At 57.1% G+C, this 17,625-nt stretch overlaps 3 protein-coding genes across 4 annotated transcripts; 1 reads left to right on the forward strand and 2 right to left on the reverse strand.

Moving 5' to 3' along the window:
• Positions 1-463: 463 nt before the first annotated feature.
• OSCAR (osteoclast associated Ig-like receptor) lies at positions 464-7,202 on the reverse strand. 2 transcript variants are annotated; one of them, XM_043436995.1, is made up of 5 exons: positions 7,020-7,201; positions 6,180-6,212; positions 3,278-3,640; positions 1,990-2,271; positions 464-1,000 (listed from the first exon to the last, which is right to left on the reverse strand). In XM_043436995.1, the coding sequence occupies exons 1-5, from the start codon at positions 7,054-7,056 to the stop codon at positions 870-872; spliced, it is 846 nt and encodes a 281-aa protein (XP_043292930.1). In that variant the 5' UTR covers positions 7,057-7,201; the 3' UTR covers positions 464-869. The 2 variants fall into 2 exon arrangements, with proteins under 2 accessions (XP_043292930.1, XP_043292931.1); XM_043436996.1 differs by lacking the exon at positions 6,180-6,212 and having other exon boundaries at positions 7,020-7,202.
• Positions 7,203-8,117: 915 nt separating this feature from the next.
• Positions 8,118-11,231, forward strand: NDUFA3 (NADH:ubiquinone oxidoreductase subunit A3). The gene is made up of 4 exons (XM_043437004.1): positions 8,118-8,258; positions 8,478-8,552; positions 10,090-10,167; positions 11,080-11,231. The coding sequence occupies exons 1-4, from the start codon at positions 8,249-8,251 to the stop codon at positions 11,169-11,171; spliced, it is 255 nt and encodes an 84-aa protein (XP_043292939.1). The 5' UTR covers positions 8,118-8,248; the 3' UTR covers positions 11,172-11,231.
• Positions 11,232-11,278: 47 nt separating this feature from the next.
• TFPT (TCF3 fusion partner) lies at positions 11,279-17,507 on the reverse strand. The gene is made up of 6 exons (XM_043437002.1): positions 17,371-17,507; positions 16,665-16,923; positions 13,306-13,376; positions 12,135-12,204; positions 11,849-12,061; positions 11,279-11,428 (listed from the first exon to the last, which is right to left on the reverse strand). Exons 1-6 carry the CDS (start codon positions 17,391-17,393, stop codon positions 11,309-11,311), a joined length of 756 nt encoding a protein of 251 aa, XP_043292937.1. The 5' UTR covers positions 17,394-17,507; the 3' UTR covers positions 11,279-11,308.
• Positions 17,508-17,625: the final 118 nt, after the last annotated feature.

Raw genomic sequence — 17,625 nt, forward strand, 5'->3', positions numbered from 1 at the left:
TCCAGGTCAAAGGTCGACTGCACAGACGCCACTGGCTATTGCCTGAGCAACAGACCCTGCCTCTTACTGATAAGGTGGGCTTGGGAAAGTAGCTGTGAGCCCATGAATCTGTAATCGGAGAAGAAATTCCGCAGGGTCTGAACTTGGTCTTCCTCTGGGGAAGATCTGCACAGGACTTTGGAAGAGGTTTGTGTGGCCACCAAGAGTGATGTCATGAAGAGAATGATGGTGACTTGTTTAAAAAGGTGAGCTGGAGGGACTTCCCTGGTGGCCCAGTGGCTAAGACTCCACACTCCCAATGCAGGGGCCCAGGTTCAATCCCTGGTCAGGGAACTAGATCCCACATGCCACAACCAAGACCCATAGCAGCCAAATAAAAAATATATATATATTAATAATAAAAAAATAAAAGGTGAGTTGGAGCATGAACAAGTGAAAAGCAACAATCACAACGAGAATTTCGTTCGGTTCTGTGAGTCTGAGAGAAGCAGCTCTTATACAGGAGCTGACATTTATTGAGCATTGTCGACGTAATCCTAATCAAGTATTTCCAAAGCTTCCATTTTCCCGCCAGGGCTGCGGAGGCTGGGAAGTGTCGCTTTCCTAATATCCCACAAGGAGTGAGTAGCGGCACTGGGATTCGATCTCAGGACTTACTGGTTAGGAAGGCTTAACCATCGACAGTGCCTTCTACTGATCTGGGAGGTCCTGGAGATACGACCCAGAAGGACGATCCAGGGCGCGGTGCAAGGTCAATATTACTGGGGAAGCTGGGCTGTGGGGCTGCTGGCAGGGCCGGTCCAGCCATGGGACCCCAGGGTCTTCTCCCTCCTCTCTGGGAAGTCTTCTCTGCCCGCCCGGGCTCAGGCTCAGACGTTGCCAGAGGCGCGATGCTGGCTGTGCCAGTCGAAAACGACCAGGGCGCCCAGCGAGATGAGGACCAGGCCCGCCAGCGCCAGGCGGAGGACGTTGCCCTGAGTGTAGTCCGAGGCGCCCGAGCCTGCGGGGCCAGCAAGGGAGAGAGGCGGTCAGCGTCCCCGTCAGACCTGCATCCCCGCCCGTCCTCTGGGTCTCTAACCTCCAGAGCGGAGCTGCGAATTTAACTTCCAGTGTCACCCTTGAAGGGGCTGCCTGGGAGCAGGGCTTCGACCCCCGGGCCTGAGGGAGGAGGTGTGGGGTCTGGACCCCGGGTCTGGGGGAGGAGGTGTGGGGTCTGGACCCCGGGTCTGCGGGCGGAGGTGCGGGTCCTGACCCCGGGTCTGGGGGCGGAGGTGTGGGTCCTGACCCCGGGTCTGGGGGAGGAGGTGTGGGGTCTGGGGAAACACCCGGTCTGCGGGCGGAGTGCGGGTCTGACCCGGGTCTGGGGGCGGAGTGTGGGGTCTGGACCCCCGGTCGGGGTGAGTGTGCTGGTCTTGGAACCCGGGTCTGGGGGCGGAGGTGCGGTCTGCCACGGGGTCTGGGGGCGGAGATGTGGGGTCCTGACCCCGGGTCTGTGGGCGGATGTGTAGGTCCTGACCCCGGGTCTGCGGGCGGAGGTGTGGGGTCTTGACCCCCGGGTCTGGGGGCTGAGGTGTGCGGTCTGGACCCCGGGTCTGGGGGCGGAGGTGCGGGTCCTGACCCCGGGTCTGGGGGCGGAGGTGTGGGGTCTGGACCCCGGGTCTGCGGGCGGAGGTGTGGGGTCTGGACCCAGGGTCTGGGGGAGGAGGTGTGGGGTCTGGACCCCCGGGTCTGGAGGCGGAGGTGTGGGTCCTGACCCCGGGTCTGCGGGCGGAGGTGTGGGTCCTGACCCCGGGTCTGCGAGCGGAGGTGTGGGGTCTGGACCCAGGGTCTGGGGGAGGAGGTGTGGGGTCTGAACCCAGGGTCTGGGGGCGGAGGTGCGGGGTCTGGACCCCCGGGTCTGCGGGCGGAGGTGCGGGTCCTGACCCCGGGTCTGCGGGCGGAGGTGCGGGTCCTGACCCCGGGTCTGGGGGCGGAGGGCCGGCCGCTCACCCTCGGCGCGGACCACCAGCGGCTCGCTGCGCGCCGACAGCACGTAGGGGGCGGAGGGCGTGTGGTAGTAGCAGCTGTAGGTGCCGGGCGCGCGCGCGCCGATCAGCGGGAAGTCCGCCCAGGGCTGCTCCGAGTCCCGGTACTGCAGCGGGGCCGCCTCGCCCTCGCGGTAGAGCGCGAAGCTCATGCCCCGCAGGCGGCCGGCGCAGCGCAGGCTCACGTTGGCCCCGGGCGCCACCACCGGCGCCGGCAGCGCCACCAGCGAGGGGCGCGGCAGCTCGTCTGCCGGACGAGGAGGTGGGAGGGTCGGGGGTCCGCCTCCCTCCCTCCCTCATCCCTCCCCCACTCTCTCCCCTTCTCTTTCCCGCTCCTCTCCCTCCCCTCCCTCTCCCCTCCTCTCCCCCTCCCCTCCCCCTTCTCTCCCCTCCCCTCCCCCTCTCTCCTCCCCCTCCCTCTCCCCGTTCTCTCTCCTTCCCTCTTCCCTCCCCTCCCCCCACCCCATTATCTCCCCTCCCCTCTCCCCACCCCCTCCTTCCGCTTTTCAGCACTCTCCTCCCCCCATCGCCCCCCGACCCCCATTCTCTGGGCCCCTGTCTCCCTGCCCATCCCTCTCCTGCAGTCCCGGCCAGTGTCTGCACGCCTCTGCCTTCTCCGTGGTCTCCCCCAGCCCCTGTGTGTCTGCCTCCCTCTCTCCCGCCACTTCTTCCCACGGTCCCTGTGCTCACTAAAATGCTCTGCTTTTAACCTCCCCGTCATGCACGTTTTGCTCTCCGTCGGGCTCAGAGGCTGTCTCTCTCTCACAGGGTTTCTCAGCTTCTTGGTGGATCTTAGTTCCCCGACCAGGGATTGAACCTGCACCCTCGGCAGTCAATGCTTGGAAACCTAACCACTGGACCACGGGTGATTCCCATTAGTGACATTTTTTGATAAGTCTGGATGATTCTTTAGGGGTGGGTGTTGGGGGGGATTATACTGTCTTGTATACAGGGTGTGTTATAACATCTCTGGCCTCTAACCCATGTGACGCCCATAGCACACCCTTCCCCTGTCAGGAAAAGCAGAAATGTCTCCAAATGTTGCCAGACCCGGGGGAGGGGGGGGGGAAATGGGTGGGTGGGGGGCGGGGGGAGGTGCATAATCACCCCTGATTGAGAATTCTCTCTGTCTCCATGTAGCTCTTTTTGTATGTGTCATTGTGCAAGCTCCTCTCCATATATAGATGGGTCCTTCCTTGTCCCCCCATCCCACCTGTGTCCCTTCTCCGCAGCCTGCTCCCCTGGGACCTCACCTGTCACCAGCAGTTCTAGGGCATCACTGGAGTGGGACCAGACATCTGGCCCCCAGCCTTGCCTCCAGTAGCAGCATTGGTAACTGCCCCCCTGGGCTGGGGTCACCTCCTCCAGGAAGAACTCCGCCTGTTCCGCAGGTACATCCCGGTGAATCACAGCAGTGGGCTCTGCAGACCTGAAGAGTGCAAACCTCCAGGCGGGCTGGGGTGTCTGGCACCTCAAGGTGACATTGACCCCAGGGGTCACAACAGCAGCGGGCTGAGCGCCCAGCCACGGCCTGGGGCTGGAGGCTGGGGAGCCTGAGTAAACGTGGCTGCCTGGGTCCTCGGACTTCCCGGGAGCCCAAGGAGACGCGCGCGCAGCTGGAGGAGGAGGAGAGGCTCCTTGAGAATCACTGCCCCTTTCTCAGCCTCAGATCCCCGCTCCTAAAATGGGGAGACACTGGACCCCAACCAAGGCTTTCAAAACTGGCTGTACGTCAGAGGAGCGGAGGCATCGTCTCCTGTTTCAAATATCATTTCAAGGGATTGGATCCCAGAAATCTGCGAACTCAAATTGCCCTTCAGAATACTTGTAACATATTTGACATATTTCAACAGTTGCCCAAACTTGCCATCTATCTGGGGGGAAAAATTGTTGGGTCCCTACCTCACACCATTCCCCCAAGCAAATTCCAGATTAATGTAAAGAATTACATGTGCTTTTTTTTTTAAGCTATAAAAGTATCAGGAGAAAATATAGGAAAATGTATTTGTCTTTGGGGTTGAGAAGGCTGTCTCAAAATGTAAAATGAGAAGTTCAGAAGGGAAAAGGTTAATTAATTTGGCCATTTCAACCTTTTAAAGCTGCATATGAGGAAAGACATGTTAACGAAGCTAGAGGACAAGTGACAGCACTGTCAGAAATGGCTTATTCACAAACCACATAGATTAAGAGTGTGGACGGACTTTCCTGGTGGACCAGTGGTTAAGACTTTGCCTTCCAACGCGGGGGTGGGGGTGGGGGGTGGTGGTGTGGGTTCGATCACTGATGGGGGAGTTAAATCCCACATGGCTGTGGCCAAAAAAAACCCCAAACAAACCATAAAACAGAAGCAATATTGTAACAAATTCAATCAAGACTTCAAAAACCTGGTCCACATTTAAAAAAAAAAAAAAAGCGTCAAAAGAAATCTTAGAGCCAATTCAACCGAAAGTCAGGCAAAACATATGAACAGGCAATTCACAGAGGAAGAAGTCCAATTGACCAAAACACATCTGGGGGTTACAATGTGAAAGTCACTCCATGGTAATACTACTTTTTAAAAAATTAACACAATAGTAAGACATTTTTGCCTCTCAGGTTGTCAAAAATAGATAAATAAATAAAATAATGGTTAACTTTGTGTTTGGGAGAATATGTAGTAAAACAGGTGCTTAGGTGCATTCAACCGCACCTTTTGAGACAGCGGTTTGTCAGTTTCTATCAAGATACACAAAGGATACGACCAGCCACTCAATAAGTCCACCCTAGACAAATGCACTTAAGTGAACATGAAAAGTTCACTGAAATGCGCACTGCAGCGATGAATGTGAGGGTAAGCACTGGAAGCAACCTGAATATAGACCAGGAGAACCAACTAAACTAGAACCCATCCCTACAATGGCAAATGCCAGATAGCAATTTTTAAAAAGAGAGAGAAAAAAAGTAGAACCATCTATAAGGACATGGAAATGTATCCAAGAGCAATTACAGAGTGAAAAATGTAAGATGTAGAACACTGTGAGTCACGACATACCAGTTTTGCTTTGGGGGGGGGGAAAAAAGAAGCACAAAACTACATGTGTGTGTTAGAATGCATGGACATTTTTTTATAAGGATTCAGAAATTATATCAGGAAGATGAGGAAAGGGACGACAGCAGCTGCTATACATCCTTTAATAGTAATTAATGGGGGTTTTGGCCTCGCTGTGTGGCCTGTGGACCCTTACCCCACCAGGGATTGAACCCATCCATGCTCCCTGCAGTGGAAGCATGGAGTCTCAACCACTGGAACATCAGGGAAGTCTGATGATAATTAATTTTTAAAACCATGAATATATGTTAGCTTTAGCATTTAAAACTTTAAAAATTGATAACTATGGTATTAATGGTTTTCTAGGCGACTCTTATTTGGAGTGTAGTTGGGGGGAAATTAAGAGGAAGACGAGATCTCCCTCATCAGAAACCCTGGAAAGAAACCCAGAGTCATCTCAGGGTGGAGAACCACACTTTCCAAATGGGGGAATAATAACGGGCTGCCGGAGACCCTATTTCCTGAGCCCCACACTTCGCCATGTGATTTTGTTAAATCCTCACAACAGCCCATTTTACAGAGAAAACTGAGTCTTAGCATGCAGCGGTTTGTTCAAGGTCATAAATGAATATGAGGGTGAAACCGGGGTTCCCGTTTAGGTCTCCTTCACGCCAATGTGCATGACCTCCCCGACTTCTCTGCACTGCTCACTAAAGTGAATACGGGACTTGCCTGGTGGCACAGTGGGTAAGAACCCCCCTGCCGGTGCAGGGGACACCAGTTCGAGCCCTGGTTTGGAAGGATCCCACATGCCACGGGGCAACCAAGCCCGTGTGCTGCCACTACTAAGCCCGCGCACTGACAGCCTGGGCTCGGCAACAAGAGAAGCCACGGCAGGGAGACGCCTGTGGCCACAGCTAGAGAAAACACACAGCGCAGCAACCACGATCCAGCGCGGCAAAAAGTAAATAAAAATAAAGTGAGTGAGGAAGGGAGGAGGGAAAGAAAGAAGAGAGGACAGGGAAGTAAGGAAATCTGGGGTGAGGGTGGGCACCAAAATAAAGGCTGAGTAGCTGGAAATGGGATGTCAGAAACACGTGGGAGAATGGGGGGGGGGTGTTACTCACCAGCTGGAGTGATGTCTGCAGGACACACCAGCCCTATAGAGGGTTGGGGGGGTGGGGGGGGGGGCTTGGTCTTGTCAGAGCCTTCACCTGCTCCCAGCCCTACCTCCCTGCGCGCCCAGGAATCCAAGTCCCTGGGCTCTCTTTCCTCCAAGAAACAGGAATCTTGCCCAAACTTCCTCCTCTCTCAGCAGCCGTAAACTCAGACTTCCAATGCCCACTTATCTCAGAGACCAAAAGCCTGGACCCAGGCAATTCCCTGGCGGTCCAGTGGGTACAGCTAAGCGCTCTCAGTGCCAATGGCTGGGGTTCGATCCCGGGTTTGGGGAACTAAACTCCCACAAGCCACGCCACACAGCCAGAAAAACAAAACAAAGCCTAGACCCAAACCCCTCTTTCCTGTACACCCAAGAATTCAGGTGCTTGGACTCCCCCTTTTTCAGGAGACAATAATCTGAGCGCATAGTTCTCCTCTCTGGGGCGTGGGGGTCTGGGTCCCCGGCTTCCCCCTTTCCCAGGGACCCAGGTGTCTCAGCTGCCATCTCTCTGTTACATCAAGATTTAGGACTGGACAGTCCCGGTTCCCAGGAATTCAGGTCCCTAGCCCTCTCTTGCTTCAAGATCTAGAGCATCCTGCTCCCCAGCTTCCTCCTCTCCCAGGAGCCCAGGAATCTGGGATCCCCCTGTCCTCTTACCTTAGGTTCCAGGGGTCGGAGCCCCGTCCTGTCACTTTAACCTAGAATTCCCTCTGAACCCTCAGCTAGGGTCTCTTGATCACCCGCACCTGCCCTCAGGGAGACCCAGCCCAGCCCGGGACCCAGAGGGAAGGGGTGGGTGTCTCACAGAGAGTCAGCAGCTGCAGGCTCAGCACCTCCGCCATAGTGGGCAGTTCTCGGTTGGAGCGGGAAGAGCAGCCGGGGCTCAGCCGTGTCCCGTCACCTACCGGAAAGTGAGGCAACTTCAGAAAATCAGAGCCGTGCTCAGGGAAGGGAGGAGGAGCGAGGTGGGGGCCCCTGGGTGATTGTGTCATGGCCTTATGGTGCTTTGGGAAAAGTCAGGAGAGTGGGCGGTCATCACTGTTGTGTTCATTAGGCTAAAAAAAAAAAAAAAAAAAAAGCTAGCGCCTATTACGTATCAGAACCTGTGCTGCCCGGTGGGGGGGCGGACGGTGGAGGGGGACAGAGGAGAGTCAGACCCCATTATTGTGCTCCAGTAGTTCCCAGCCTGCTATCAGGAAAGCCACATCCCGACCAGGTTAGTTAAAACGGAACGAAAAGACGTGCGCTAGAATGGGGGTCTTCCCAGGTGGCTCAGACGGCAAAGAATCTGCCTGCGATGCAGGAGACCTGGGTTCCATCCTTGGGTAGGGAAGATTCCCCTGGAGAAGGGAATGGCAACCCGCTCCAGTAGTCTTGCCTGGAGAACTCCATGGACAGGGGAGCCTGGCGGGCTACAGTCCATGGGGTCGCAAAGAGTTGGACATGACTGAGCTACTAACACTTTCACTACGTTTTCTCAGGATGGAGATCACACGGGGCACTGTGAGACCCACAGAAGGTCCCTGACCCTTCAGGAATGAGAGTTAGGGTTTGCAGGACGAACTGGTTTTGGGCTAAGACCTCAACTGATAGATTGATCATTTGTCCTCTCGCAGACTCCGTTTGCCCATCTGTAAGATGGGCTCTCAGAAGTAAACTGTAAATGAGGACTGGTGCACTCCGCTTTAGCTGGGCTGCAGTAGGAGGACTGGAAGTTACTCCTCCGTAACGACGTTCTGAGAAAAGCGAGCCGCGGCAGGTGTGCCGCGACAGGCTCGCGTTTAAATCCACAGCGCCGCCGTCTTCCCTACAGCCTTCAGCACCGACCGCTGTTCTGCACTACTACGCACGCGCTGACTCAGCCCGTGGAGGCTCGCGGGTATGGACTACAACTCCCAGAGTAGTCCGCGCCGCCACCACCTCGGATAGCCGTTCTGCGCCACTACGCAAGCGCGGACTCAGCCTGCGGGGGCCGTGCTCAGGGACCACAACTCCCAGAGTGCTCCGCGCCCTGCCGCCGCCGCCGCGACCAAGATGGCTGAGAGTGAGTTCGGGTTCTGCCGGCGCGTGAAGCTGGTTCTAGGAACCCCGGGTGGTGCAGCAGCTAGGGCAACGCGGAGCCCCTGTGGAGCCAGTGGGGTCCGGGCTGGAGGGGGGTGCGGAGGTTACGAGGGGTCTCCTCCAGGGCGGTGTTGACGCAAGAGGGATAGAGGTCACCGGAGGCATCACCTGCGAGGGTGACCCTTCTCACCCCTCCTTACAGGAGTCGCAGCCTTCCTCAAGAATGTCTGGGCCAAGGAACCTGTGCTAGTGGCATCCTTCGCCATTGCGGGCCTCGGTGCGTGAGTGTCCCTGCTACGAATGTGCATCACCCGCAACCGGCGTCCCAGCTTTACCTTCCATCCCGTATAGGTCCCATCGCTCCCTGCCCATCATTCCGTTCTGTGGCGCGACCCTCGCCCTCAACATCCCTTGTCCCCTCATCATTCCAGCCTGTACCCCGAGCCGCGACCCTTGCCCTCAACATCCCGTGTCCCCCCATCATTCCATCCTGTACCCTCAGCCCCGACCCTCACTCTCAACATTCCGTGTCCCCGCTAGTTATCCAACACCCAACCCCTAATATTCTGACCCCTCCACCACCCCATCACTCCTCACCCCATATGCACCCACCCAAGAGTTCTATAATCCCTTGAAAGAAGTTCTCAATCCTAGTTGTCCACTATAAATACTTAACCCCTTTAAAAAAATAATAAATGAAAAGTAATGTCATCTCCTCCCCGTTGCCCCTCACCACCCCCCCACCACCAGATTCTGAACTGAGTTGGGCGAGGGGTGGTGCGGGGGAGAGGGGGGTAGGTGGAGCTCGGGAATCTGGTATCTGGTGAAAATTCTCCGGTGACTCTCACTTGCCTCCCTGATGGAGAGCCTCAGCCCTGGAACTGGACTGCTCAGACTTTCAGGGGTGGGAGTGGGGCTCTCCCTCTGATTCAGTCGGGCTGGGAGCGACCCGGGCTGCTGCGCTAAGTTCCCAGGCCTAAGTAGCGCTGGCGGACACGCCCCACACTGGGTGAAGTTCCGGACCACAGTTGTCCGGCTCGGCAGCCACGGCCCACTTCCGCCCCAGAGCTCTTGAAAGGGGCTGGTATGAACTGAGATGGGCGGTGTAAGGCTCATGTAAGGTATGTGCTGGATTTCAAAGACTTACTATAACAAAAAGTATATACCCTTGATATATTGAAATAATATTTTGGATATACCTGGTTCATTTTTTTAATTTGTGCCTTTTAATTTTAATGTGGCTATTCAGTTCAGTTGCTCAGTCATGTCTGACTCTTTGCGACCCCATGGACTGCAGCACACCAGGCCTCCCTGTCCATGTAAATTGCATCGCTGGTTCTTACCTTCCTGTCTGACAGTGCTGGCCTGGAACACGCCTTTATACGCTCTGCCCCACCTCCCCATGACTCCCGGCTCCCACCCCAGACAGACTGTGGTTTCTCAATGATTGTTCTTTGAACCTCCCCCTCCCCCTCAGTTTTTTTAACAGTTCTGATGCCTCTGGAACATTCCCAAGACACCCCCTGACCCATACCCCCCAATATGCTCCACGACTCAAATGTACTCCTTCCGTGACCACCCTTCTTCCCTCCCTTGCCCTCCAGGTCCCGTGTCTGTGAGTACTTGGCTTTCACCAGCCTCTGAAAAGTGTTATAAGCCCTTCTGATGTATGGGGCTCCCAGGGTGCCAAGGGGCGTCCTGGAGGTGCTGAACGCCCTCCCTCCTCCCGCTGACCCCCATTTGGCCAAAGCTCGGCTTCTGTCTGCGGGGGTCTCCTCCTTCCCCTGGGCCTCACGCCTGTTATCTCTCCGCAGCTGTAATCGTGCCCACACTCAGCCCCTACACCAAGTACTCGCTCATGATCAACCGGGCCACACCGTACAACTACCCAGGTGAGTGAGGCCTCCCTGTGCTGGGGGAGGGCAACCGTGGGCAGGCGCTTCGTCCGCAGGGATCCAAGATTCTGCAGTGCAGTCTGGACTCTGTCCTCTCATCCTTCAGTAGATAGACTCCACATGCCATCAAGTTCACTTCTTTTTTTACATTTATTTGGCTGCTCCGGGTCTTACTTGCGGTACTCGAGATCGTCATCTTCACTGCAGCATGTGGGATCTTTACTTGTGGCACATGGGAGCTAGCTCCCTGACCAGGGGTTGCACCCGGACCCCTGTCTTGGGAGCACTGAGTCTTAGCCACTGGGCCACCGGGGAGGCCCCTCTTGTCTATCTTTGCACTTTGTGAGTTTCTGTGGTAGTTTCAGATTTATGTCCTTGTCTGGGTTCCCAGCCTCTGTTGCTTTCCCGACTGTTGACTTTTTGGGTCTCTGCCTCTCCAGGCCTGTCCTGCTTCCCCATCTCTGTTGGGTCTTTTCCTGGGGCTCCTTTCTATGTCCATCATTCTGGCTTTTCATGTCTCTAGGTCTCTATCTCCCTGCTTCCCTACATCTCTGACTCTCTGACCCTTGGTGGTGGTGCTTGAGTGGCTAAGTCTTGTCCGACTCTTGTGACTCCACAGACTATAGCCTGCCAGGCCCCTCTGTCCTTGGGATTTCCCAGGCAAGGATGCTGGAGTGGGCTGCCATTTCCTCCTCCAGGGCATCTCCTCGACCCAGGGATCAAACCCTGTCTCCTGCATTACAGACAGATTCTCTGCCCCTGGGCCACCAGGGAAGTCTTCTCTGACCCTTCCTTTCTCATCTCTCCCCTGGGGTCCTGTTTCTCTGTCTGAATGTAAAGCTGACAGGCCAGCCCTTCTCTGGGGGCCTTGGTGATCTGCTGGTCTCAGCGGCCCCCTCTTGTCCACAGTGCCCCTCCGAGATGACGGGAACATGCCTGATGTGCCCAGCCACCCCCAGGACCCCCAGGGCCCAAGCCTGGAGTGGCTGAAGAGACTGTGAGCGCCTCCGTTGACAGGGAGCAGCCCCTGCCCCGATGCCCCAATAAATGCATGAAAACCACCCCAAGCCTGAGTGTGTGTGGGCAGCGGTGGGCACAGTGGCCAAGGTGAGAGTGGGGGCTGGTTTATTGGGGGGAGTCAGTCAAAAGGGGGGCTGGCTAGGGTGGGGTAGGGCAACAGCTTGTCTGGCCCCCGGGAAACCCAGCTTGAGTCGAGGGCCTCATCCGCTTCAAAGCCGAAGTCTTCCTCGACCTTGATCTAGGGGAGACAGAGAGGGGCGTGAGGAGGCCCTGGCCCGACGGCCCCACCAGAGATCCCCAGAGCTGCCGCCCCCACCCGCCAGCTCTCCCTCCTCTGCTGCCCGCCAGGGTATCTTCCCTTCTCCCCAGAACCTCCTCCAGGTCTTCCTTCTCCACCCCGCTTGGCATTTTCCAGCTCTTTCTCCTTCCCAGGCCAGCCTCACCCCTCTCCCCCGCCTTGCAAGGCCCTCTCTCCCTGGCCTCTCCCCACTCCCCTGTTCCCCTGGGCCGCGCCTCTCCTCTCCTCTCCCCTGCGCCCCTCTCCCTTCCCTTCCCCTGTGCCCCTCTCCTTTCCTCTCCCCTGCGCCCCTCTCCTTTCCTCTCCCCTGCGCCCCTCTCCCTTCCCCTGCGCCCCTCTCCCTTCCCGCCCCCCCCTCACCGGGGCCAGTTCCGGGGTCAGCGCAGCCCCCGCTCGCCGGCCGTCACGGGGTGTGCGCCGCCTCTTCCTCCCGCTGGGCCCCTCGCCAGGGGCCGGGCTACCTGGCTCCAGGGGCGCGGGCGTCCTTCTAGGTGGGGACAGCCCCTCTTTCTCTGGAGGCTCGTTCTCAGCATTGCCGGGGGTGGGGGCATCTGTGCCCTGGCTGCCCTCGTCCTGGCAGACGGAAGGGGGGCAGGTGAAGGCCGTGTCCCGGGCTCCGAGCCCCCTGCCCGCGACCCCAGCTCACCTCCAGCACGATGGTGAACTGGCTGGAGCGGTAGTCATCGCCGTAGGAGTCCAGTACTCTCATGAGGAACCTGCAGAGAAGCCGCCGGGGCAGGGGGCAGCTTTACCTTCCACCCGGTGGGCGGGAAGGGGCTGCAGCCCAGCTCTGACTCTGAAGGTCTGAGACACCCGGGTGCCCAGCCCTCGAGCAGCCAGTGGACTCGGGGCAGGACGGGGGCCTCTGCACCTCAGCTCCTGCTCTGGAAACCAGGGTGACCCCCACAACGGGGCGGCCTGATGGCGCCACATGCCCCGGTGGGGTGTCGGCTCACTGACACGTACACTGTCATTTTCATTGGTAGCTGAGAGGCGGGCCCAGGACCCTTGCTCATGACCCTGCCTTCTCTTCTTTTCCTGCTCCCTGCTCCCAAAAGCTTTTTGGTTTTCTGTCTCTGCTGAGCTCTGATCAGATGGTTCCCATAAGCCAGTGCCTGGGCGGAGCCTCTTCCACGCACGACCTCGCCTTCTCCCAGCATGTGCCAGCTGCCCTGGGGGCTGTCCGCTACGGAAGCCGCGGGCCACCTGTCCTCTCCTCGGGTACCTGGCACGTGGTGAGAGTGACTGATGTGCAGAAATGGTCAATTCCGGTTACTTTTATTTAGTTGGGATGAAAATCAGAACCAAGTGAGAGTGACTGACGTGTGAAAATGGTCAATTCCGGTTACTTTTATTTAGTTGGGATGAAAGTCGGAATCAAGTGGTACCAAGCATGTGAAATGAGACTCGTGGGACCGAGGGAGTGAATTTCTAATTTCACTTCTTAATGAACCAACTTGGTGGTTGGTTACCGCTAAGCACGCACCGAGGAACTCGTCTTTCGACTTCAGGTGAATAAATTTGAAGAGTGCATGCCCTGAGGGCTCCCATTTGGTCCTCAGCAGCCCTGTGATCCAGTGTGATCCATTGCCCTGCCTTGATGGCAGCCTGGTGCTCAGAGAGGGGGTGTGGCTGGCCTGGAGGCACCCAGCGGAGCAGGGCTCAAGGCTGGGTCTGTGACCCTCGGGCTGGTCTCCTGCACTCCGCCCACCCCATTCACTGGGGGCACACCCGCCGCCCCAGGCCTGGGACTCAGCTTGCTGCCCAGGCCCCAGTTGGCGGGGACAAGGGCTGAGACGCGGGCCGGAGGGGGTTACCTCCGCTCCTGCTGGAGTCTCCGAGTTATTCTCTGCACCTGGTGGAGCCTGTTCAGGACCCGCTCGTTCACCTGCGGGGAGGTGGAGAAAGCACGGGTGAGCTGGGCTCCGAGCGCCCAACATGGTGAGTGGGGCCCCCTGGGCACCAGGGAGACAGGCCGGGGCCTCCAGGGCCCGTGTGTGTGCCGCTCCCCCTGCTCACTGCCTCTCCGGTTCCGCTCCTTGTCCGCTGCGCTCACACTTGAGTCCCCTGACACGGGCCGGGCCTGGGGGCATTGAGCGCGCTCCTCCCCAGGTGCCTGTGCAGCTCACTTCCTCCAGACTGCGCTCAGGCACCGCCCTGAAGGACCAGAGGTTAAGACTCTGCACTTCCATAGCAGGGGGCACAGGTTCAATCCCTGGTCAGGGAACTAAGATCCCACGTGCCCCGTGGTGTGGGCAAAAAAAAGAGAAAAACACCTGCGTCAAAGGCTCCCTGCTCAGGCCTCCCCCACTTCCCACACCAGAGCCCCGCCCGCCCGTCCACTCTGCTCAGCTCCGCTTTTCCACCGCCTTCTAGCTTCTGCCTCTACTCAGCGTCCTCACTGTCTCCACCACCAGGACAGAAGCTCCAACGGACTGAGATCTGTGCCCCTGTCCCCATGGCCTGGAGCAGAGCCTGGCAGGGGGGTGCTCCCTAAACCCTGCCAACCAGAGGACTTATTCGCAGAGTGATAGAGTGCTTCAAGGACCCCAGACCGGGAGACAGGCTGGAGATTAGGGCAGGAGGTGGCTGCTTTAGGTAGGGCCGTCACAGGAGATGTGTGGACAAGGTGTGAACAAGTGTGTTCTGCTCCTGGGTCAGAAGGACCTGGGTTGGAATACCAGCCTGCCCCCTTCTCAGCTGTGTGAGCTTGGGTAAGTTACTTAACCTCTCTGAGCCTCAAGTTTCTGCACTGGTCAAAGAATAATAACGTAACTTATTCCTGGTTGGGGTTGGGCTAAGAGCAGAGACTCAAATGCAGCTCCGTTTGAGCAAATGGTGAGTCTCTTTGGAACCCAGCATCCAGCTGTTAAACAGGGCTCGGGATATCTGCTGCTGCTTGGGGGGAGGGCGGGGGGCCGTGGCTGAAAGTTCCCGGCCTGGCATAGAGTGGGTGCTCTCGGGAGAGTGCTCACTGTGCCAGCGCCACCCTTGCACTGAAAGACTCTGTGAACAGGACACGAGGAGCCTTGAAATCACTGGGGGATTTCAAAGAGAGACGCGTGGTCGCGGAGGGAAGAGAGGTTGAGAGGAGCTGAAGGTTGGAGTGGAGCCGAAGCCTCCTGGTGAAAAATATTCCCAGGTGGCCCAGCAGTCAAGAACCCGCCTGCCAATGCAGGAGACATGGGTTCAATCCCTGGGTTGGGAAGATCCCCTGGAGGACGGCACGGCAATCCACTCCAGTATTCTGCCTGGAGAATCCCATGGACAGAAGAGCCTGGTGGGCTACAGCCCATGGACATGACTGAGCAACTAAACAACAATAATAAAAATAAGTGGATCTGGTTTATATATAATATGTATACTTATATTAGGTATTATGTATACTTGTATTAGGGCTTCCCTGGTGGCTCAGCTGGTAAAGAATCCGCCTGCAATGTGGGAGACCTGGGTTGGACCCCTGGGTTGGGTAGATCCCCTGAAGAAGGGAAAGGCTACTCACTCCAGTGTTCTGGCCTGGAGAATTCCATGGACCATGTAGTCCACGGGGTTGCAAAGAGTCGGACATGACTGAGCAACTGTCACTCACTTACTTGTACTTACCTTACCGACTTCCTATCTATACACAGACATAAAACCATATTACAAAGAGTACTTCTGGGAACGTCTGGTAACTGTCGGTGGGGCGCATTTGTCTTGCGTGTCTGCTGGGTATTTATGGAGGACTGGGACTGCTGGCCACAGGGTACGCGTAGGTTCAACGTTCGTGCACTTTAGGGGAATGTATATAATTTAACATCCAGAGCTGACTGTGCTCCAAGCACTGCCACTGGTCCTGCTGCCCTCAGCCTGGCCTTCAAATCCCCTCCCCAACATCCCCATCAAACCAAATGGCTCTCCAGTCCTGAGCAAGCCCTGTGCTATGTGAAGTCCCGAACATACTTCTCCAGCTTTCCGTGGCTCCTGCTTACCCTAAGCCTCGGCTCAAACCTCGCTCCCCTGTTAGTTCTCTGTCATCCCTGCCTCTTCCTCTCCTCTGCTCCTACCCGAGTGCAGGCCGCCTCCTCGCCTGCCTGGGCCACTACACTAGCTGCCCCCCTCTTCCGGAACTCACCCAACACCACTGTCGTGGGCTGGATTTTTGTTGTTTAATCGCTAAGTCGTGTCCAACTCTTTGTCCCCAAAACATGGTGTGTGGGAGTCCTAACTCTCAGGACCTCAGAATGTGGACCTTATTTGGACAAAGGCTTTTCACAAAGTAATCAGGCTAAGTAATGAGGCAATTATAGATGGGGTCCTAATCCAATATGGCAGGGACACCCCCCGCCCCACAGCACAGGAAGAATGCCATATGATGCTGAAAGCCAAGATCTGCAAGCCAAGGAACACGAAAGATCCCCAGCAAGCCACTGGAAGCCAGGGACGGTGCCCAGAACAGATCAGGTTCTCCCTCACAGTGCTCAGGGTGAAGCACTGCTGCTGACACCTTCAGCCCAGACTTCTAGTCTCCAGACCCTGTGACAGTACATTTCTGTCACTGAGCCACCGTTTGTGGTTCTTGATACAGCACCCCTAGGAAATGAGTCCAACCAAAAACAGAGTCTTTCAAACACCAGGACCTGACCCTGTTCCTCCCCGATCTGAAAACTTTTGATAGCTCCCTTCACTCAAAAAAAAAAAAAAAAAAATCCAAACTTCTTGCTGTCCTGTTCATGGCCTTTCAAGATCTGGACCCGGCTTCCTGCTCCATCCTCATTCTCACCAAGGAGGCTAATGCAGTGATTCAGCGGAAAGAACCTGAGTCTTGGCAAAGGCTGTGGGGATGGAGGAGAGGAAGCTGAGAGAGATAGGGGAGGCAGAACGGACAGGACCTGAGCAAATGATGTCAGGGGTGTGAGATCTGAAAAGTCAGAACAATGGGGAGCCACGGAGGCACCTGTGAGACAGCAGTGAGCTGCTTTGGGTTGTCAAATGAAGCTCCTAGAGGAGACAGCCCTCCAAGGTGCCTTGCAGGGTGCCCGGACACACACTAGGTGCTAAATAAATGAATGAATGAATAGACGGAAGGTTCATTCACCCGGGCAAGGAAGGCTGGGCACCTAGACAGGCAGACACTGGGAAGGATTACTAACTCAGGCCAGAGGAGCCCCAAACGGGGGGATCCACACTCACCTACCTGCTCGATCTCCCGGCAGCGCCGACCCAGCGCCTGGTACTTCCTGCGATTTAGTTCCCGCTGGCGCCGCCGACGGCCCCGAGCTGCCTCTTCCTCTTCATCTCGCTCCCGGAGCCCGGAGCCGCCCAGACCTCCGGACACAAACTCCACTTCGGTCTCAAGCTCGCTCTCCAGGATGTGACCACCGAAGAGCGGAGGCAGCGCCAACTCCGAGCCTGGCGGCGCCGAGAACTCCTCGAAGCCCACGGCTGCCATAGTCCTGTAAGGTCGGGGTGGGGCTCAGGGACCCCGACGCCCCGGCTCCTAGTCCCTCCTCGTTGAGGTCTAGGAAGGAGTCCAGGCCCCTAGCCCACCCCTTCCCAGGATCCAGGAGTCCAGGCCCCTAGCCCACTCCTTCCCAGGATCCAGGAGTCCAGGCCCCTAGCCCACCCCTTCCCAGGATCCACATCTCTTCACTGGACTGCTCAAGCCGCAACCCCTCACCCAGACCCAGGAGCCCCGGCCTCCGACCTCCCCGACCCTCAGACCAGGAGTCTAAAGCCGCAGCCTCCTGCCTCAGGATGCTTGAGTACGGACCCCAGTCCCTGAAGAGTCCTAAGCTAAAGCAACCGCAGGAACTGCAGCGCCGCGTCAGTCCTCAGCGCAGGCTGCTATCATGCAGCTACAACGTCTTTTGCGATTCGAAGTTTTCCTCAAAATCACTCACCCCTCTCTCTGCTCCAGTTCCATCTCTCCTGCTCGGGGAGCCCCAGGCCCCAGAACTTCCAACCTCGGCAATCTCCGTAGGTTAAGTGGTCCGCAAAACTACCCGTTCCGTCAGGCTACGCGGCCCCAACATCCAGGACTCTGCCGCCACGCCTTCTGGGAGCGGTAGTTTCCTATTTCCGGTTCCGCTCCGTAACCCCTCCACCTCCACCCCGACTCCCGGCTTATACTAAGGCTTGTTTTCTCGTTGAACGCC

This window comes from Cervus canadensis, chromosome 18 (assembly GCF_019320065.1).
Source record: "Cervus canadensis isolate Bull #8, Minnesota chromosome 18, ASM1932006v1, whole genome shotgun sequence".
In the NCBI taxonomy this organism is placed as follows: Eukaryota; Metazoa; Chordata; class Mammalia; order Artiodactyla; family Cervidae; genus Cervus; species Cervus canadensis.